The sequence below is a fragment of the Natrix helvetica genome (genome assembly GCF_964273705.1).
Source record: "Natrix helvetica genome assembly, chromosome: 1".
NCBI lineage: Eukaryota > Metazoa > Chordata > Lepidosauria > Squamata > Natricidae > Natrix > Natrix helvetica.
Genome location: NC_138548.1, coordinates 289945185 through 289968128, shown reverse-complemented (window position 1 = coordinate 289968128; position 22944 = coordinate 289945185). Strand labels below are relative to the sequence as shown.

Here is a 22944-nt window from a genome sequence, read left to right as displayed (position 1 = left end):
ATCTTTTTTCACATTAATAGTTATAAGTAAATAAAATACAGAGAGTTCCTCAATATTGATCATAAGGAGAAAAAGATCCAGAATGAGAAAATATCTTTATTGGAACAACGTAACTTACCGTACGTATATAAAATAAATCTTCGCATTTCCAAACCTTAACTGGTTAGTACAGGGGTGTCCAAACTTGGGAACTTTAAGACTTGTGGACTTCAACTCCCAGAATTCCCCAGCCAGCCATGCTGGCTGGGGAATTCTGGAAGTTGAAGTCCACAAGTCTTAAAGTTCCCAAGTTTGGACACCCCTAGGTTAGCATAATCAAAAACCCAGGGAAGGAGAAAGTTCAGAGATTGTGGTGGGAAGAAATATGGCTACCGTCAGGACCACTTCTGGGAAACACTGCAGATATATAAATCAGGTCCTATCAAATATAAAAGTGACATTTATTTGTACTGCAGAAGAATCAAACAAGTAAAGTGGTCATCTCCAATTTTGGAAATATACATTTAATCTATAGAAGTCTAAATAACAGTTTCCACTCTTTTTTTTAGAATGTATTTGTTCCATTTATAAGGTACCAAGCCTAGAAACCAGGAAATTGCGAGTTCTAGTTTCACTGCAGGTAGGAAAACCAGTTAGGTGACTTTAGGACCAGTCACTCTCAGTCCAGCTTGCTTCACAGGATTTCTTTTGTGGGAGAACATGAACACCAAATTATAATATCCTACTCAGTATAGGATCCCAAATTGTCCTGTCCCACAACCTGTTGGAAAGTCATATTTTTAGGGCTTTCCTAAATAGCAGCAGGGTGGGGCCCTGCACACTTCAGGAGAGGAGTGTATGATATTGCAGCAGTGGACACAGTTAGCCATAGAAAAGCCCATCTTTTGAATAATGCTATTTAGCAGGACCTAGAAAGTGTGCCTTGTCTGTTGCAGCACCCACCCTCTGGAATAGCATCCCCCAAGAAATCCATGTGGTTCCCTAATGTTGTTCCAGAATCCTTCTCTTGTTGTCCAGAGTAGGGCATTTCAGTCCATATTGGGTATATTTTGTGTCTTGCTTAGACATTTATCTTCTTTTTGTTTATTATTATGGATTTTTAAATTTTTATAGTGTAAGCTGCCCAGAGTTGTTCTACCCTTGAGCAGTTCCAAATCAAATCAAATACAAATCAGTAAATCAATCTCCAAGATCCACATTTTGACATAATTTTAACAGTGGGATCTTGAGCATCATCACTTGTCTAGATGTAATAGTGCAGTAAAATAAAATTGAAGAAAAGCAGTCATAATCAGAACTAAGCCAAGAAAGACTTTTGTAGATAACAACCAGCACATGGAATGTTATTTAAAGGCCAACAGAGGAGTGGTGCAGCTTGTGAAAAGTAAGTGTTATCTGGGCATCTAAGGTGTAAGCGCCATTTCAGCCTACAACTTCCAAGTGGTCTTTAAGAGCAATCCCAAGTAGAACAGATTTCAATAATCTAAATGTCATTGAGTGATTCTAGATAGGGCTTCCCAATCAAGGAAAGGGCAAAAATGGAGCACAAAGTGGATCCCTGAAAAAGCTCTACAGGCCATGACTGCCACCTGCCCTTCAAACAATTGCTCAGAAAACTCACAAATTATGCATAGGTTCCATCTGGGGAATAAAACTCCATTAAGAACTAAGGTATTTATGTTGACATGCAATGTGTCATATTTAAAATAGAAGGCACCGGGCTAGATGATAGCAGTGTTCCAGTATCTCAGGGGCTGCCACAAAGAAGAGGAAATCAAACCATTCTCCAAAGCACCTGAGGGTAGGACAAGAAGTGATGGGTGGAAACTAATCAAGGAGAGTAGCAACTTAGAACTAAGGATACATTTCCTGACAGTTAGAACAATTCATCAATGGAACAACATGCCTCCAGAAGCTGTCAATGCTCTAACAATGGAAGCTTTAAAGAAGAGATTTGATAACCATTTGTCTGAAGTGGTATAGGGTTTCCTGCCTAACTAGGGGGTTGGACTAGAAGACCTCCAACTTTGTTAAATTATCAAATTATTTCAATTAAGGAATTACCAATTAAGGAATTACCAACCTAAGAGTAAACAATAACCCAAGAACCACCAAGAATGTTTTTACCAACACTGACAGGCCGAACCACTGGTGCGCAAACCCCACTACCTACCAGCACTGATGATGTTACCTAATTTGGCATTGAAGTTTCTGCAAGAAAACAAGCAAGCTCAAAGAGCACAAAGAACCCCACAGTTCAAATGTTCAAATGTTCACTTCTATTTGTGCTCTTCCCAGCCAATTCACCTCACAGGATTGTTGTGAGAAAAAAATAGAGCAAGCAGAATTAGTTATGTTTTCTGCCTTCTTTATATAAAAAAGAAAGGTTACTTCAACGTAAAAATAACATGTCAAGAAAGAAGTGGCTTGAACTAGTTTGGAGGACATCAGATGCTGAGCTTTCCAATAAAAGAGAGGTAATTACATTTATGAATTAGATCCAGATTAATTAATTGCTAGAGGAGTCATTGGAAAAAGACCCTGATGTTGGGAAAGATTGAAGGCTAACGGAGAAGACAGTGGAGAATGAGATGGTTAGATAGTATCAACACAATGAACATGAATTTGTGCAAATTCCAGAAGATAGCGGAATCTGGCATGCTATGGTCGATGGGGTTGTGATGAGTCACAACTTAAGTGACTGAAACATCACATTTAACCTTGTGAGCAAAACTTATGCATAACTACTACACATTAATCCTTGTGAAATCCATATTAGAGTTAGCAGATTTGGACCACTTCCATAAATCAGTTATTCGGGTGTAGTCTAGCACATTCAGGAAATAACAATTAAGCTCCTTCTTTCACCTTCTTCAAGTAATGTTAAACAAAGTCTGAATTTTCCCTTGTGATGGCATGCCAGAAAATACCTACTTAAATGGAACCGGCTAACTGGAAATAATTTGCTGTCTTTAAAAGTACACGTAATATTTAATTTATAACTGCAACTTTGTGGTCCAATTAGGATTTATTTAGGTTCTTTCAGAATAGATTCGTTTCAGATCACTGAATAAGCTTTAATAACATAGAAACAAAAATACGAAATGAAACACTACACTTCTTCCTTATTGCTTTTTGGCAGACAAAAAGTGTTACGTGGACATTCAACTGCTGAAACCTTTAATTTACAGTTGCATCATTACGACTTCCTTTACCACGAACAACTTCCACTAAAATCCAACTGTTCTGCGCCCAAGAAAGCAATTAATTAAAACTTCAATTCCCAGCTAGCAGTGCGAGACATGGACTTTTCTAAATGCTTCCAACAGGGAGAAGAGCCCGGAAGATTCCCAGGATGCCATGCGATGGAATGCTCTGCCTTTCCAATTTTCTAACAGGCAACGTCGTTTCTATAGTTCAGGGCTTCGTTGCGTCCAGACTTCATATCCCGGCAAGCTTTGCGACCATGAGCTGCCGGTTTCCGGAGGCAGAACCGAATTTGTCTCTCTGTGCCGTTGGCGAAGCTGGGAGGTGGCAAGGCTAGACGGGCCTGGCCTGGCGGTGCCGTGGCTGACGAGCGACTAGTTGGGTTCCGAGGGGAAAAAGAAGAAGTTTAGGGGATTAAGACCGGGGCCGGGTCTCTCGGCACCACCGCCACGATGCTCAATATGTGGAAAGTCCGGGAGCTGGTGGACAAGGCGTGAGTATTATAGGGTGCCTGGGAAATATCTGTGGGTCTCTTCTAGGCTGCCCCATCCCTCTCAGTAAATCCACCCAGATTTATGGCTAGGATTCGTTCATTTTCTCTTCCGCCGCAGCTTCTTTCTCTCCCTGGCCACGGGTTCAGGTGCCCCATCCCCATCCCCACCAGACGATCCCACCCCCGTCTAATGCTTCCTGCTAGATCCTAGCCAAGATGCCATCCAGGTTGGCTCTTCTCTTTGGGTTGCCTCTTCCGCCGCCTTTACAGCTTAGAAGCCGTCACTGAAACTTCTTTCTTTTCACCTGCTGTAACTGATATTTTACCTGTTGGCGCTCTGGAGACCTGGCCTTCGGTTGTGGTGTGGGGTTTTAACCATCTCCACCTTCCTAATCCAATTTGATTGCCCCATATTAACTGATTTCAGCAATGCCCCACTTACAGAGGGGTGGTTGGCTTGGATTCCCAAGGTTTATCAATCTGTACCAGTCTCCCCACTACACACACACTGTTTGGGTAGTTGCTTCTGGCTGATCCTGAGTGTTTCCTTCCCAGGGTGGAATCATATTTAGCATAATTGTTTCTTATCTTGCCAGTTCCCAACCCCCGCCCAGTACACTCACAGTCCTTCATGTGGAGTGAGTGTTGAGTGTGCTGGCAAGGCATAACTTTGCATAGAACGGTGCCAGTTCATAAAGCGATTGGAAGTGTCCAAAGGTTTACAGAAATTCACCTCTGGCTTCCATATCTAACACGGTTTCCTTATTACCTTGCTATTCTGCTAAGCCTGCTGAAAGTGGAGGAGGAGGGGGGAAAAGGATAGTGAGAGCGGAAGTAAAATAACTTGCTCTCTTTGACAAAAGGTATGGTGGTTGCTATGTGTTAGAGGTACATTAATGGCGTGTTGCATTTCTGTAACTTAACCTGTGTGTTTCTAACATAGCTGTCACAATAATGCTGGTATCTGCCAGTAATATGCAGACTGGATAAATTCAGTAATATTCTACTTTTGCTTAACGGTAGGAAATAATACTTTCATTAATGGCCTTGTCACCTAAAATGAAAAAAAAAAAGTAGAATGAAATTGTTTCTTGAAACATGATTAAATAAATCAGTTTTCAAGATTAGTAACTCTCATAAATTTTGCATTATTACTTGACTGCTGGTTAAAGGATATATTAAATTGTTCTTGCTACCAGCACCTTGAATAATAAAATAAGTACATTGCCCAAGTTTGACTTACTTTTGTAAAGTAAGAAGCAAAGGAATCCTTTAGGAACTTTTTTGAATAAATTTTGTTGACTTTATCTGAACAAGCTTAATTTACACAAAGTACTTGTTTAATGGTTCTTGAGAAATAACATGTACGGAATAATGGATGCATCTTCTAATCTTACAGTTGAGTTAGGAAGAAAATGGATTCAATCAGAACTGTGTGTTTCACAAAATAGTTCACTGATGAATTGGATTTAATACCAATTCTTTATATTCCATGTAGGTAATACAGGTAATCCTCAATTTATGACCACAGTTGAGCCCCAAATATACAGTATGTTGCTAAGTGAGACAGTTAAGTGAATTTTGCCCCATTTTACACCTTTCTTGCCACAGTTGTTAAGTGACTCATTGTAGTTATTAAGTTAGTGACATGGTTGTTAAGCGAATCTGGTTTCCCTATTGATTTTGCTTGTCAGAAGATCTCAAAAACTGATCACGTGACCCACGATACTGCAGTCATCATAATTATGAGTTATTTGCAAGCATCTGAATTTTGATCACATGACCAGAGAATACTGTAACAGTCATAAATGTGAAAAATGGTCGTAAGTCACTTTTTTCAGTGCCATTGTAACTTTGAATGGTCACTAAACGAACAGTTGTAGGTCAAGGTCTACATGTATGTAGAAGTTTATTGTAATCAGAAGTAAGTTTTAAGGCTTAACTCAGCCCAACTAATGTGGTCTTATATTCACCAATTTACATAATTTGTTTTATAAATAAAAAATGTGTGAAAAGAAATACTAGTTTAGGCAAAACCTTTCCTACATCAAAACAGTTAAATAACACTACAATCTCAGGAATATGGGTAAAACAGGGGCCTTAAAATCTTTACAAGGAACTTTGCTTTTGACAGAAAACACATCATCTCTACAGACTCTGTAACAGAACTTGAGTTGACTAGAATGACTTCCTAGTGTCTAATAATAATAACAACAACACAGTTAAACCTCAATTTAACAGCCCTCAATAAAGAGGGCTTAACCATTTGTATTATTCTACTGTTGTTTAAATGATAAAAATTGGTACTAATTACATTAGATCAATTTACTTAGTTGCATCCCTGTGTAAATAGTATAAATTGCCGTATTTGTTTACTTATTTAACAGTGATTTGCGAATAGTTGATACCTTTCATTAGTTTGTTGAAATGAAATTTCCCTGGATATCCCATTTATTTAATGAACATACTATTTGAAGCAAAATTTTAGGTACTTTTCAGTTTGAAATTAGTTTTGACCTTGGAATTCCTTGCTGTTCTTCACTAACAATTAAAAACAAACTGAAATTAATAACTTGGAAAACAAGGAATTAAAATATGTTTGGAAAGTTGTGATGAATTTTTACGAGGGTTTTTTTTAGACCTGTTATGTCTCTTGGTTTTGACTACCTTTGACAGAACATGCTAAACTGAATATAATAGGTTATTGTGATTTATATTTCTGAATTTATGATCTTGTAAATATGATTTTGGGGGCACATAGATAAGTATAAATGAATTTAGAAATGTTGTGTTATTTCTGATCCTCTTCAATATCAGCCTTATTTGTTCACATTATATTTAACATATGTTTTGCATTTTTAAAAAATCATTTTAATATACAAGAAAGGACAAAAGAAAGCAAGTGAAAACAAGAAAATCATAATGTATGCAAAAATAAAACAGTTCAGTTTTTACACTACACTACATTAAACCATGATCGCAAAGTATATTGATCAGAATTTTCCATTATGTTCATACACATTGAGTTCTTACACAGAAATGCAAAGATCAGTCTAAAGTTGTAAATCTGGGATGGCACTAACTATTGCAAAAAGGGTAATTGTGTTTGTTTATAGTTCATGCATGATAAATTCATAACTCATCACATACTGATATATTTAATTCAATGGTAAGTTCCAAAATGTTGGCATATATTTAAAATCACATTCACTTCTTTAAATTGTATTACTATTTTAGTTCCATACTTTACTAACAAATGTATAGATATTAAACCAAAAAAGGTCAATAGAGGAACAAATCCTTATGATATGTGTAAGTGTCTCATGATTTTACATTTCCAGTATAATGAAGTTGGCCACCAACATGGATAAAAATATGGAGAATTGAGTATTTTGTTGAATTAGTCTCATCCTAAGTTTATAAGTAACCCCTTTAACATTTTTCCAGGCCCTTAATGTTTCAGATTTCTTGCAAATTAACAATATCCATTTTAGCAATAACTTGTAGGCCTTGTAAACTACAGGTAGTCTTCAATTAGCAACCTTTACAGTGGTGCTTAAAAAAACCAATTTTGCAACCAATTCTTGCATTCACAACTTTTACTAAAGCAAAGGAAAGCTAAAGTAATATCATAAGCAGGGGTCACAATTTCGCTTAACAGTCAAGTTGCTTGTCCTGGTCCTGTACTTCATTTTTTTAGTTTGGTATATAATGTTGTGGTTGTATATAGACTTTCAGTGTAACAGGTGGGTTAAATAAATTATAATTTAAAAAAATATAGTATCAAAATTAATAAAAGAACGGTCACCATATGTAAAAATGGCATAATTTGATAAGAAAGCAGGGAGAATTGGCTAGGTTCACAGAAAAGGGTACCATGTAGTTCTGAACAATTCACATCTGTTTAAAAGGAGCTTCTGCATGTTATTCCAGAGTGATAGAACTTCACCAGGTTAATTTTTTAAAGTGATATATCTGAACTAGAACTTCCTGTCCTAACAAGTGAGAGTTTGACCTTATTTTCCCAGATTGAAAAACAAGCTAGGAATTACAGTTTTACTACACTTTTCTTTTCTTTTGGACAAGTTCTTGGTTACATTATTTTTGTGGGCAGAAAAAAAGCAAATGAAGTAATTGGCAATGTTTGTCAAAACCTTGCCATATAAAAAACTAGATATCACCACAATTTTAGTTCATGAGGTTATGGAATGCATCCCTTATCTACTTTGGCATTCCTAAAGTTAATGTCTCTTAGACAATACGGCAATCAATGTGTCAAATTGCTGCCATAAGACTGCCTTGCAGAAAAGGGCCTCCTTTCTGGATGTACCCATCTACATTCCTGATGGTGGAAGCATCCATCAATACATTACTTCACTCAGAATAGCTACTAGGGAATTAAACAATATTAGATTTATAATCAATTTAACTTTTCCTAAATAAGCTCTCTATTTACATACATTTTCATAAGTCCAAGAGAAAAAAATTAAATATAAAAAATACCAGTATCATACTTCAGTGTGAATAAAGAGACAAATACTGTACATAGGAAAATTTACTGTATGAAGTATATTATATTGTAATTATTTAGATAACCTATAACATCCATCCAAGTTTGATAACATTATGGTTCTTGCCTCAAATGTCTCATTAATTTATCTTTGTAAAAATTTTCATATAGCTATTGAAGAGGTTTTATTAATCCACAACTTAGTTGTTACATTATAGTTTTGCACAGTTATTAACTTAATAATTAACCTAACTGCTAAGATTAAATAATTTTTAAGCTTATGATTTGATGGTGTAAATAAATTCAGTAAACCTAGATCTGAGGAACATTCAGTTTTTTGATTAGTGATGGTGCTTATCTTCCCCTACAAAATGAAAAATTGCCCTTTTTTGGATGACCCCACCAACATTTGGAAGAACGATTTTGATATATATGAGCCAGCCTAACAAGAGTCAAGTCCCAATGATGTATAATCTTCCACTGCATTTCTTGCATTGAAGCTGGAGCTGCCCAGTTTTCATAATTTCTGCCAATTTCTGTATAAATTACTAAAATGAGTATCCCAAGCTTCCTTTAAACCATATGGTTGGTCCTCTATTTCTGATTACAGTAACAACCTCTATATTTTTGAAATTGTTCCTTTTGGTTGTTCTAAATAATGAAGTATTAAATTCTTGAAGCTCTATACTGATTACCTGATTGAGCCTTTAAATTTGGAAAATGGCTTTTCTGTATTGGTGTAACTTTTGTCTAAATGCATTTAATTCTTGTTAACTGTTTGACCATAAGAGTTTTGGTCAAATCTCCCTGAGTTTTACATATCATTAAATTAGATAAGAGCATAGAGCTTTTTTATTTGTCTAGCGTATTTAATATACATTAAAATTATAAGCAACCCTACTCATATTAAGGTAAAATACAAGATAAAAAATAATCCAGTACAGGTCAAGCAAAATAGGTGATAATCTGGACATTAATGTACCAAAAGTAGAATTCTCACAGAGATATTTCCTAACTTAGCACTAGGGAAGAAACCATGCCTTTAAAGCTGACTTAAAGGATGGAAAGATTGAGGCAACCCAAACCTCCAGGGGGATACTATTCCAGAGGGCAGGAGTCACACCAGAGAAGATACCACTTCAGTCCCATCAGATCACAGTTTTAAGCTGGGATCTGTAGCATACCCACTTTGTCAGATCTTGCCAGACAGGCAGAAACATTGAGAAAAAGATGATGTCTCCAATAGCCAGTTTCTAGGCCATGAAAGATTTTATAAGCCACAACCAACACTTTGAATGGCATCTGAGAGAACAAGTGCATTTTGTACAGCAGAACAGTTACATATGTGTACCCAGATGCATTCATAACTGGCACAGGCAGTAGTTTCCAAATGGTCTTCATTGGCAGCCACATACAGTGTAGAGCAAATTGCTGACGTCCACACATGAGATGTTACTAATGAAATAGCATTAGTAAACATGAGAAAGGATTCCCAATCTGAAAATGGGCATAGTTGGCACACCAAGCAAATTTGAGGAAAAGCTCCTGACCACAGCTGCCATTTGCTGTTTGAGCACAAGCTGTGATCCAGCAGAAATACAAATTGTGTCCTTGTTCTGTCCAGGGGAGAGCTACCCCATTTAGAGCTTCAGGTAGTTGGGGCTTCAGACTTGACCTCTCCCGCCTCCAGTAGAACCAACTACAGAAAATGAACGTTGGCTTACCTGAATGGTCATTCTCTAGGTGCTGCGGGAATGTCCAAGCATGGGTTAACTTCAGCTTGCTGCCCAAGGACTGAGTTCAAAGTTTGTGTAGCCACGCCTCTTGCTCCCCTCAGAGGCTCAATTTAAAAAAATGAAGAAAAGTCCCAAAAGGAAGATATATAGTAATGTAACTTTGAGTAATGCCCTCAAAGTTGGTACACACGCACCCACGGGTGACCCCTGGGTGGGGTTGGTCACTCACGCAGCGCCTAGAGAACGACCATTCAGGTAAACCAATGGCCATTCTCCTAGGCGCTGCTTGGAGTGTCCAAGCATGGGACATACCCAAGCTATGTAGTCCCAGGGTGGGAAGAACTGTCCAGGCCCGCGGGAGTCGCGATGACCTGTTGTAAAACTCTTCTCCCAAAGGAAGCCTCCGCATCCAGTCTGTAGTTTCTCACTAAAGGAGATGGTGACGACCATGTCGCAGCCCTGCATATATCCTTGATGGGTTCTTGTGTGGCCCACGCAGCCGAGGTTGCGGCACTCCTCATTGAGTGTGCTGTAATGCAAGGAGGGACCTGTCTATCTTGTTGCTCGTAGGCTAGCTTGATACATGCCCGTATCCAGCAGCCTATGATGGAAGAGGAGACCTTCCTGCCCATGGAGACAGGCTGAAAGGAACCGAAGAATGCTTCCGACCTGCGAAAGGAAGCAGTTCGTTTCTTGTAGATGCGCACAGCACGGTGAACATCAGGTTTATGCCACACGTGCTCCCTTGGATGTCTGGGTCACGGGCAAAAATCTGGAAGGATCACCTCCTGTGGATCACCTTCTGTGGAAGACACTGATGACCTTCGGCACAAAGGCCAGATCCAGTCTGAGAACGACCCTGTCTGGATGCACAATGCAAAGGTTGTCTCTGACCGAAAGAGCGGCTAGCTCGGAAATCCTGCCGGCCGAGGTGACAGCTATAAGAAAGGCCGTCTTGAGAGACAAGTAACGCAAACCGACGGATCGAAGCAGTTCGAATGGAGCTGCAGTCAGAGTCTGTAAGACAACGGACAAGTCCCAAGTCGGATATCTGTGAATTGTAGGAGGGCTGAAGTTGGCAGTCCCCTTGAGGAAGCTACAAACCTGAGAGGTTGCCTACTAAGAGGCAGTTGTGAGTCCGAGGACAGGATGGTGGCCAAGGCAGCCGTCTGCCGACAGAGCATGGTAGGCGAGAGGCCTTTGTCCAAGCCCTCCTGCAGAAAGTCAAGGAGTTGCGGAATGGTTGCAGAAGTGGCGATGACGTGATGAGACTGGCACCAAGTTGAGAAGGCAGACCAAGTAGCCTCACAAATCCTGACAGTGGAGGGGCGCCTGGATGCCTGGATGGTGCAGATGACATTGTCAGTGAATCTGCTGAGCCTCAGGAGGTCCCCCTCAAGTGCCAAATGGCTAGTTGCAGCCACTGGGGTCTGGATGTTGAATGGCCCCTTGGCCGAGGAAGATCTGCTCCTGAGGTATGCGCCAGTGCTTGGTCACCGACAGGCTGACAAGGTCGGCGAACCAGGACTTCCTCGACTAGTGTGGTGCCATGAGCAACACTTCTGCTCCCTCTGTCAGAATTTTCCTGATCACCAGTGGAATCAATGGAAGAGGCGGAAAAGCGTACAAGAGGCCGGGAGGCCAGCAACACCGTAGGGCATCTGTCCCTTCCGTGGCAGGGCATTGGAACCTGGCGAAAAATCGGGGGAGGTGAGTGTTGGCCGAACAGGTCGACCCTCGGGAGGCCGAACCTCTGCGACAGTTGACGGAACAGCGATGGACTTATCTGCCTGAGCTGGGAGACCCATTTGGGTGGCGGAAGCCCTGGCCTTGGTAAGGATAGCCCTAAACATAGAAGGCTTGAATAAACCTGAGAATGCAGGCGTATCAGGGAGAGGATTTTCGTCCTCTGAAAGATCAGGAGCATCCTGCTCAACTTCCTCCCACTCGGACACCTCGCTGACCCCCGAAGGAGCCGGAGAGGCTTCCCTAGCTGGTGGATTCTGAGACCCAGCAGCATTGGCCCTGCTAGGATTTGTGGTCTGGAAGCCATCCACAATCCCCTGGGAAATCTCATGTGCAACTACATCTTGCATTTCCTTGGACAGCTGAGGTCCCTGATCCTTAGGCGGGCTTGAACCAGCTCCAGATGGAGGCAAGGATTCCTCCTTCATGATGGAGCATATGTCATTCAGGGATTCCTCAGCCAGGGAAGGACAGGGGGACCCAAGAGATGCCCTAGAGAGATTGGGCAAAAACCCAAAATCCTATTCACCTGCCAGGGATGGGGACCCCTCTTGCTGGGGAGTGGGAAGGGAAGGACCTGCCCCCTCCTCCCTGGGCGGAGAGGGAGCCACTGCCTGTATTTGGGCTGATTGAGCCTTTTGAAATTGTTTTTCAATTTTGACGCCTCTCAGCCATCTTCTCAGCAGCTTTGGACACCATTTGGGCTTGGGTTGCTTCTCCTTGGATGGGCACCCAGCCCCCTCACCTTTAGCAGAGGATTGAGCCTGCTGTGTTTACTAGTGGTGGGGCCTGCCTGGGAATTCACTTCAGCCTCCACGATGCTGGCCATGGTGCCAGGCATAGATGCAGGGCTGGCTGGAAGAGCTGGTACAAGGAACGAGGCTTTAGGGCCAAAGATGGTGTTGCCACAATGAGAAGGACCTCTAGACATTGCTAATGTCCCAGCGAGAGGCAGAGGCACGACAAAATGGTGCCGATCAGATTTGTCGAAGGCGCTCGCAGATCCGCGCTATTTCTAAATCCCAGGGAATGGCCAGGCAATAGCCAAAGTCCTTGTAGCGGCTTGATGAGAGTCCAGGGGAGGGGGAGGCCTTCTGGAGACCTGGAACAAGGCCAACTGATTAAGACCCCCTCCCAGCGGCAATCTGCAGAGGAAACAGGCTGCAGCAGCTTGAAACGCTTCAGAAATAAAGCGCGCCAATTTTTGTCTTCTTTAAAATGGCTGCTGCGCGCCTGGAGCGGCACCGAGGAAAACTGTCAGTTATTCCGAAGACTCAGGAGAGTGTCCGGCTATCTAAGAGTCCTCCAACAGCTTTTGGGGGGACCCTGACTGCCTACCTGTCCCCAAGAGCTTGCCAGCAGCCACTAAACAAGCCTCCCACGTTGCTGTAATCGCGGCAGCGCAAAAGCCAGCCATTCTCCAGGCAGCCTGTTTCGCGCGTCTGACAGTAATCCACACTTTGGACAGATTGGAAGCAAAACAACAAAGAAGCTAAAGAAATCTAACCTAACTGAACACAAAAATAATAAAGGCTACACTACACTGACTTGGAGAGTCCAACCTGCTGCTCAAGGACTGGAACTGCCCAAAAAGTGTCCTTTTAGGGCAACTTGAGTTTTTTAAACTGAGCCTATGAGGGGAGCAAGAGGCGTGGTTACACAAACTTTGAACTCAGTCCTTGGGCAGCAAGCTGAAGTTAACCCATGCTTGGACACTCCAAGCAGCGCCTAGGAGAAAAGAGAATTACTTCAATACTATACCTGCCACTCCTGATCCCTGTGGTTGGGCCAAAAGAATACCATAATTGAAAGCTGATGAGAGATCAGAAGGACCAAGACAGTTGAACCACCACTATCCAAGTTCCATCAGAGTTAAGTCCAAGTGCAATTAGTAGTCTCCATGTCCTGGCCTGGCTGGGGAATTCTGGGAGTTGAAGTCCACAAGTCTTAAAGTTCCCAAGTTTGGACACCCCTGTTCTATAGCATTGATCTGGTGCTGTGTTCCTTCCAGTATCTGCATGTCTTTTCTTGATATTTCATATGCTCTGGCAATCCTTACGGCTTTCTCAAGATTTAAGTCTTCTTCCTGCAGCAGTTTTTCCTGGACTTCCTTAGACTTACTGCCCATCAAAATACGGTCTTTAATCATATCTCCAGCATCATAAAGACTTGCACAGTCTTTGGCAAGCAAGCGCAGCTGGGTCACCCAATCACCCACAGATTCACCTCCACACTGGTTTCTCTCATAAAACAGCTTTCTCTGCACTGTGGAGTTTTTTCTCGGGTTACAGTATGCTTCAAACTTTGCAAACAGTACCTCGGTTTTCTTTTTGTCCTCTGCAGTGATCTCCCCACTTGCTTGCCAGGCTCTGCACACATCACGTCCTTTCTGTCCCACACATATTAGAAAGTGTGCCGCTTTTTGCTGATTAGTCCAATTGTCTGCATCAGGTCCTGCAAACACAAGCTCTATCAGTTCCTTCCACCTTAACCAGTTTTCAGATATATTCCCTGATTCCAAATCCAGGGAAGGAGTGTTCTTTGTGTTGCTGTTTGCTGCCATGACTCTTCTCACCCTACTCCTGGTACCATGTGATGACCTTGGCATAAAATAAAGGCAGACAGCAAGGAGCTTGGTTAGAGCTTGTCTTTATTCAGTGGCAGCCATCTGTAAACTAACTTCTGCCCTAGATGACATCATTAAAAAGGTTCACTCTTTCCTAGCCTTCTTAAAGAGCTAAGCACAGCAATTGCACTTAAAATATAACATAAAACTTACACATCATTACACTTAGATAATTTGGAAGCTTAAATACTTCAATTCTCCTTCATCAAAAACTATTTTAGAATGCCAGTTTAATCAGCTTTGTGAAATACTGTCCTATTTCACAAGATCCTAATAGCTAGGAAATCCTGGGAGCTGACATCCATATTTTTGAAGAGCATTGGAGGTGAGGTAGTATGTTTTGATTTTCCAAGCAAAATTATGTATATGAATATCTGAGTTGCTTGAGAAGGGACTATTAGTACCAGAAAAATTCAGATAGAAATTTTTTGGGGGGTCTTTGGAGGTTTACAAACAAGTATTATTTTTCTATAGTAGTAATGACTCCTTATGTTTGTATGTCTGAGATTTCTCTGTTTACTGTAACAACTGGGGGGGGGGATCTCACTAATTAGAAGTATTTTGTATTATTTGTGAATCAAATAAATAGATCTGACTTTACTATTCCATTTTTTTCTTTTCCTACATCAGTGACTAAATGAGTTATAGCTCTTCTTGCAACATTGTTTTTTTTCACTTACCAGCCAACAATTATATCTTTATATAATTATCTGTCTCAAAATTGATTATAATGCGCTAATTATAAGGAGAGCCAATTTTCTGCAGATTCTGTAGGGATCAGCTCTTGTTGCCTTTTCCTTTCATTTCTAGTCATACGGTGAAATTTATTTCAGTTTTACTGGTGAGCAATTCATAACACCACCCAATTATTTTTACTCCAACATACTGTAGTCATCCCTGCAGTGATCATGGTTCATGGAATTTCATGAAATTGCCTTTCTGATGTGAACCATTTAGTGATTAAGTTCTATTTCTTGACCCCAAAACAGTACCTATTAAGTTACGGTAATTCTGTGTGTATATTTATCTATCCATCCATAGGTGCATATAAAATGAATCATAAAAGTCAGTTTACAGTATTTAATTAATGGTAAAATTACATCCTTATATTTACCTCTGTTATTTGACTTTCCTAAACGGAACCTTTTTAAAATGGTCATTAAATTTTATCTTGCATTGAAGATTTATTTTAGTTATTATAAACACTCTTAGAGATCACTTTGATCATGAAAAATGAGACATTTAACCTTTAGCTATATAAATTAACCTCTTCTGATGGTATGTTGAAGATCATTTAGCTATTTTGGTATTTTGAACCATCATGTATTTATATGCAGAAAGTTGATTATTGGTTTATCCTGCCTAATTATATCCCCTCCACTTCTTTATAGTATAAACTGGGGAGTGACATTTTATAAAATTAGATAATGAAATAATTTTGTCCTTCAGAATGTCACATGCAGTGATTTCCCTAGGCCATTGAGTACAGAAGTTTAAGAGAGTATTTGGTACCAAGATAAACATTGTAAATTAAAGTTTAATTCTTATACAGGGTTTGTTTAAATATACGTGTCTTTAAAAAAAGCAGTCAGCCAAGTTCTAAATATACGCCACTTGTATAACTGCTGCATTTCATGTGTCTTACTTAAACTTAAGTGTCTGCATATGTATCTTCAGTGCCTATAGCAGGTGGAAGTACTAGGTGGAATATTGGCTGATAACCTATCCAAGTTGGCCCTAATTAATACTTGGATGGGAAAACCTCCAGTGAATATTAAGACTCTAAGCTAGATGGCAAAGTCAGAAAACATCCCTAAAGAAGGTAGTGACAAACTACTTCAGTGTAGACAACAAGAATACTACATCAATATCCATGTCCATTTTCTCAACATATATATCACTAAATAAGAATGCCATTCAATTAGGAGACTTTTGTGGATATAGTTTGCTGCTTGTTGTTGACTCATAGCAACTGATTGGACCAGCCTTCTTCCTTGGAGTAAAGGAGAAAGACCCTCAAAATCACATGTTGGCTTTGTGCCTAAAACAGGATTAAAAATCACAGTCTCCAAACCTGGTGCCTTAACCATTACACCAAACTGGCTTTCTTGTCTAAAATACAGACATTAAAAGCTAATTATATTCTACCTTTCATATGTCTGAGTAGCCTTATTGTATAGTCAGATGAGAGCCATTAAGACCTGGCCCTTCCTTCAGGCATTAGGGATCAGCTTAGTGGAAATTCTCTCATGATTGTTTTGTTAGTTGTTTGGTTGCTAATTTATACTTGGTATTTATATATTGTTTAATGTTAATGTGAGTTCTCTATTTACTTCTTTGTTTGTTTTTGTGCTATATGTCACCCTAGTTGAGTTGGGCAGCCTTGTAAATCTTATAAATAAATAAATAAATAGTTCTAGCTCTGGATCAGCCCGTGTCATTTTGATGACTTCAACCACTGCCGTTTTTCTTGAATAGTATGATCAAAAGATATTTTAGGTCCTCTATCTGCAACCTGCACAGGTTTTTAGATATTTGCCAAGCTTCCACATTTCCTATGTGTGAGCTCAATTCTTTTCTCTCTATTGTCTCTTATCTATGATGATGTGTGCAATCTTTTTTTCTCAATCATTGGGCTTTTTTCAAAAAGTTAAAAGTTCTGTCAGTGAATTGTTGAAGTCCATTGTAAGCTGCTGTAACTAAGTGAATAATCAGAATACAAAACTAAAATGTCTTCACTGTTATAGCTGTTTTTCTGCCCCTAGATGATTGGCTTGATTTTACATACTGTTCATCAAATGCTCTTTTTTTTAGTATGTAGAGCTTAATTTGAGTTTATTAACCCTAAATATCTCATCTTAATTCTGAAACTTATTTTCAGTGATAGGATTTAAGCCAACTTTTCTCAACCTTGTGGTATCCAGATGTCATCCTCTTTTAGATTTATGGGAGCTGAAATCTAACACTTCGATAGCACTAAGGAGAAGGAGGTGGTTTTGCTTTATTGGTGTGGAAATAATAATAACGATTCATGACTTGGTTATATACAATGTCTTCCCATGAAACAAGGAGCCCCAAATGCATTTTGAATTAGGGAATCATAGCTTTAAGTCTAGATTATTAAAATCTGAAATATGGAAGGAATTGAAATGTGTTGCAAGGCTACATTTGTAGTAATTAGGTAATATACATAGCATAGCTGTCTGATTAGCCACAGTTTTAGGTAGCTGTACCATAATTTTAAAATAATTAAAAAAACATTTTAAAACATTTATCATTTTTTGAACACTTTTATTTTAGAAATGAAAAATGTACAAAGGTCAAAAAACAAAATGTCATAATATTTGGCAGTCTCATCCCTAAGGTTTCACACAAGTATGCCAAAATATTTTGACAGTCTTGAAGGGCTTCAAACCAAAACACCTTGTGAGATTTTGATTTTTTTTTAAATGAAGCAACATGGGGAAAAAATTAATTTGGAGACTTTGTATATATGTATCCAAGTATTTTTATATATACTTGGATACTTTGTATAATAATAATAATAATAATAATAATAATAATAATAATAATAATAATAATAATAATAATAATAATAATATATTTATTTCTTAGCCGCACCCTCTCCCGAAGGACTCGGGGCGGCGTACAATGAAACATACGAAATAAATATGTGAACAAAACAAACATATAACAAAGACATACACTGAAACATACATACGGAGGAGGTCGGCTGATAAATATATGTTATACATATATATGTATATATGTATCCAAATATTTTTACACTATGTTGATCATCCATGTCACCATCATAATATCTGACAGTCCTTATTTGAAAGTCTGAAGAAGTATAAAGAAAACACTTTTGGAGTAGTATAAATAAAAATATAAATAACTTAGTGGTTAAATATTATGAATCTTGCAGCAAGGCCATGGTTAAAATTGTCCTGAATAAAGAAACTGCTAATTCTGGGTCTGCACCATTTGGACTTCTACTGGGTATTGTAAATAAGGCAGAGCACACATTACGGCTTTTAACCCAAAACTAATTACTAGTTTATCTTTCCAGCACATTGTGCAACTTCTAATCAGGTCAATTCTTTTCTTTCTTTTTTTCCTGCAAATATCTTCTGTATAAACACTTGTGCTGTCTAAATTCTACCTAAATACCACATGAAGGCTATTAGCTGGAATTAAAGGGCAGCATGAGTTGCAGAATTAGTGAAAAGCACTAGCTCTTAAGTTTAGATAAATTGGTATGTAGAAACATGAGCTGCTTTGTTCACTTTAAATGAAGATGTTAAAGGAGGGCATTAATTCTCTTTGGCCCTTTATTGGTGAATGCACTTCTGTACTCCGAAGGGAAAGTAGAATTTTTCATGGTCTGTTTCTCCCTGTAGTTTTTGGTAACTACATGGTGATGGTTTTGTGCAGCCAATAATGGATGCCTCTGAATTGCTTTGAACTGTCTTAACTTTTCTTACACACATCAAGGGAAAAATAAATCCCCTTATTTCTTGCTTAGAGGCTGCTTTAAAAAACAGTCATCTGTTCCAGGCCTCTAGATTTCATGCATTTAATTTGACAGTGGAGAGTTAAGTCTAGTGGTGACACTGATAGTAATAGTGCTGTAGCAGTGTGTGAGAGGTGATATTAAAGGCCATCTGCTAGATGTAACCATTTAAAGAAGTTTAGCAGTATGCCTTTAAGACGTAGTGTCATCTTGAAATGTATAGTTCATTGCCAGCCATTTCCGAGTCTTAGGAATTCTAAATACCAAAACATGTACCAATTTTATAAACTACCTGCAGGTATTTTGCATAGATTCTCTCCTTTTTATTTTTTACATTTTTCTTTCTTTTCATATTGCTCCTTGTCTTTCTTATGGCCTTCTGGTTTATGAGCATAATTGAATCTAACAGTATTCTTATTTGTTTTAGAATAGCATAGATGTACTAATAAGTTCTTATTCCTCTCCATTCAGGTTATTTCATGAGGCCTCAGAATATTGGGACCTCCCAAAAACTGAGCAGTCCTAAAAACATACAGCACTCTAGAGGGTGTTACAGCCTTATGGCTATGCACTTACGTCCCCTCTTATAACGTAAAATATGTTTCACATTGTAGTCAAGGGAGAGATTGTCTAGTCAATGTATTTCTTCATTTGACTAATGAACACATAGGTGAATGGAATGCAGCAATTAAAAGTATAATGTTCCTTCAAGTTCAGTAGAAGTTGAAAAAACAGCTGGATGTGGAAGAATTAGGAGTAATGCTGTGTATTATTCCCCATGAAGGAGAAAATCAGGGCCTGAAGTCAGTATATCATGTTGGTAACTGACTGTGACCATCAGATTTTCCCTAGATACTGTAAAGAGTATTACCATGAACTTTGCAAATAAATTATTAAGATTGCCTTTGATGATGTAAAGACTTCTATTTGGCTCAGATTTGTAGGTCTGGCTTATAGATCAAAAGACAATCCTTATTACTCTAAATATTCTAAAAAGAGTGTTGTTATTGATATTCATGATTGTATATTGTATTTCTATTTGCTTCAATAACCAAGTAGTATGTGTTGCTAATTAAACAATCAGTGGAACAACTTGCCTCCAGATGTTGTGGAGTCTTAACAACTGGAGATTGTTAAGAAGAGACTGGACAATCGTTTGTCTGAAATGGTATAGGGCAGTGATGGCTAAACTTTTTGCCATTGCTTACCAAAAGTGGGGGGTGCGCAGGGGGCATGTGTGCACCCCCACCCTCCCCTTGCTTTTGGTGTGCAATGGCATGGTGGACATTTTTTTCACCCTCCGCAGGCTCCAGACGCTTTCTAGAGCCTGGGGAGAGCAAAAACGACTCCCGCCCCTCCCAGAGACAGTAAACAGCCTGTTTTCTCATTTCCGGTTTGCATTTTGGGCTGTTTTTCACCTCCTGAAGCCTCCAGACAGCAAAAAAGGCCCAACACGTAAACCAGAAGTTTGGGAACAGACTTCCAGGTTGCCCATTGGGCCATTTTTCTCCCTCCGGAGGTTTCAGGGAAGCCTCCTGAAGCCTCCGGAGGGCGAAAAACGGCCCAAACACAAACTGGAAGTTTGGGAATGGACTTCCGGGTTGCCCATTGAGCCATTTTTCTACTTCAGGAGGCTTCCCTGAATTCTCCGGAGGGCAAAAACAGCCCAATGTGCAAACTGGAAGTTTGTTCCCGAACTTCAGGTTTGCACGTTAGCCGTTTTTCACCCTCTAGAGGGCGAAAAACAGCTGAAAATCAAGGCTGAAATCAGCTGGCCAATGCGCGCTGGAGCTGACAGGCCAATATCTCATGTGCCCTCAGAAATGGCTCTGTGTGCCACCTGTGGCACACGTGCCATAGGTTCACCATTACGGGTATAGCTTCAGGGGTTTGGACTAGAAGACCTCCAAGGTCCCTTCCAACTCTGTTATTCAGTTACATGGTTAAATACATTTTATACATAAAGCATTTAATGGACTTATTGGTACTTCTGCTGTTGCAGGTAAGAATCATAGAGTATTCTTCCCTGAGAAGGGATTATCCTGTTGCTTTTCCTCAGAATAGTTTGTACTGAAATGAAAGAGGAAGGCCTCCTGCCTAACTGGTGAAGCCCACAGTATATGGAAATTATTAAATTAAGAAGTGTGCTCTTGCTTAAAGAAGCAGTGACTACAGAGATCACAGTCTGCAGATTCTTTACCTGAGTTCTTATAACAAATGATTGAACAGAAAGATGTTTTCCATTTTTCTCCTAAGGGAGAGAAAAAGGCAGGGGAAAACCCAGACCATACACTGAGTTTTGGAGACCCTAGAAAATGTCAACAGAAATTTCAGATACTGTAGCAACATTGCAGTTAAATAAGTGTAATAGCTTGTGAAACTTGGCAAGAATTCTAGTCAGTATAAAACTAGATTTCCTAGTTTCCAGACTTACTTTGTTAAATGAAAAAAAATCCTCCTCCCCTATATAAAGAGAATTGTGGACTTCAGTCATAGTTGCTACTTCTGTAATAATAATGATGTAGAATACTAAACAATAATATGGGTTGTTTGCTTTTGGTCAGGCCGGTTTAGGCAGTTACAGATAAATTATCACCATATCTTTGAAGATTTCTGTATGTGATGCAACAAGGGGGAGAACTGATGAAATGCATGCATTTATTTATGTTTTTCTGATGGATATACGTTATAATATATGCATATATGTTGTCTGGATTGCAAGTTCAGTTTTGGTTTTGGTGATCTTTGCCAGGATTACAACAGTATATGATGTGCACATACCCACAAGTTTGTCTTGTAATTAACTATGACCATGCATTTCCTGTTTATAAGTCACTTTTCCATTTGTTGAACATTCAGAATGGTTTTCAACATAAAACAATATACGTATTAGAACTTGTCAGTATTCCATAAATTGTAACAGTAAAAGTTCTCATTTCAAGATGCTTAGTTTTCAGTCATCACATTTTAGATTTTAATTAATGAAAATTACTATTGAACACTTTTTATTTATGTTCCTTGGTATGCACTAGTGGCCTAGCTTTCAATTGCTTTTTATTTCAATCTTGAGATCAGATCTCTGCATGCAGCTCAGTGTACATACTGCCTACGCCAGTGATGGCAAATGTTTTTCTGCTCAGGTGCCAAAAGAGCACGTGTGTGTGTAATAGTGTGTGCATGCGTACCCACACGTATAGTGCAATGCCGTCTCCCCGCACATGCGTGCACAAATCTCCCTGCGCATAACCCCACGTGCATGTGCGCAGTCTCACTGAAAGCCTCCTGAAGCCTGTGGATGGAGAAAAATGAGTCCAACGTGCCTACTGGAAGTTCATTTAGAACTTTTTAAAAATATATTTGCTGAAAGATTCCTGCAATTGAATTATCTCACTTTATTTATAAGACATGATATTTATTTGAGAAATGTGTGCTACCAATTTAAAAAATGATGTCTCTGAAACATATAGATATTTAATATAGATCTGGAGATAAACAGGGCGTAGCCTCTTGAAGGAAATAGCAAAATAAATGTTGTGAAAGACTGTTGAAAGAGATCGATTGTCACTTGTACCTGAGTGAAATAATAATGAAATTTGGAATGAAACCTGGACCTTTCTGAAAGTACAGTGGCCGGTGTAGTTGTTGCAGCATATGAATTTATATCTAATTCAAAAGTTATAAAGGTGCAAGATAGCTTTTTTTATGGATAAACTGTATGATGCACAAGAGGCAGGCCATTATATTAGCAAGTTTTATTAATTAATATGCCTTGGAAAAGCTTTCCTGACTGCCTAATTATTCAGAGAAAATAATACTATACAGTACTAGTTGAAATCACTATAATCATCAATGAATTTAAAAAATAATATTTATGTGTGACATACTATTGTCATGTTATTTTAATAACATAATTTTAGATAATTTAGCTGATAGAAATTGAAAGTAAAACTTGTCACTTTTCTTTGAGCAGCATTTTAAAGGCCTTACGTACTGTATATTTTCCTTGTCCATGTAAAGGCCAAGGATAATCTAGAATATATTAACCATATGACCAAGGGATAATGTTTACTCTACTGTAACATTTATTTGCTTTTTTAATTTAGTTTTGTG

General features: G+C 39.0%; 1 protein-coding gene across 2 annotated transcripts in view; it reads left to right on the top strand.

The window, feature by feature from the left end:
- Positions 1-3344: 3344 nt before the first annotated feature.
- CLINT1 (clathrin interactor 1) overlaps positions 3345-22944 on the top strand; it is a 69428-nt gene continuing 49828 nt past the window's right edge. For both annotated transcript variants that reach the window (XM_081937080.1, XM_081937079.1), the window contains exon 1: positions 3345-3700. In XM_081937080.1, the coding sequence (XP_081793206.1) occupies positions 3660-3700 (41 nt within the window). In that variant the 5' untranslated portion in view covers positions 3345-3659. The remainder of the gene's footprint in view (positions 3701-22944) is intronic.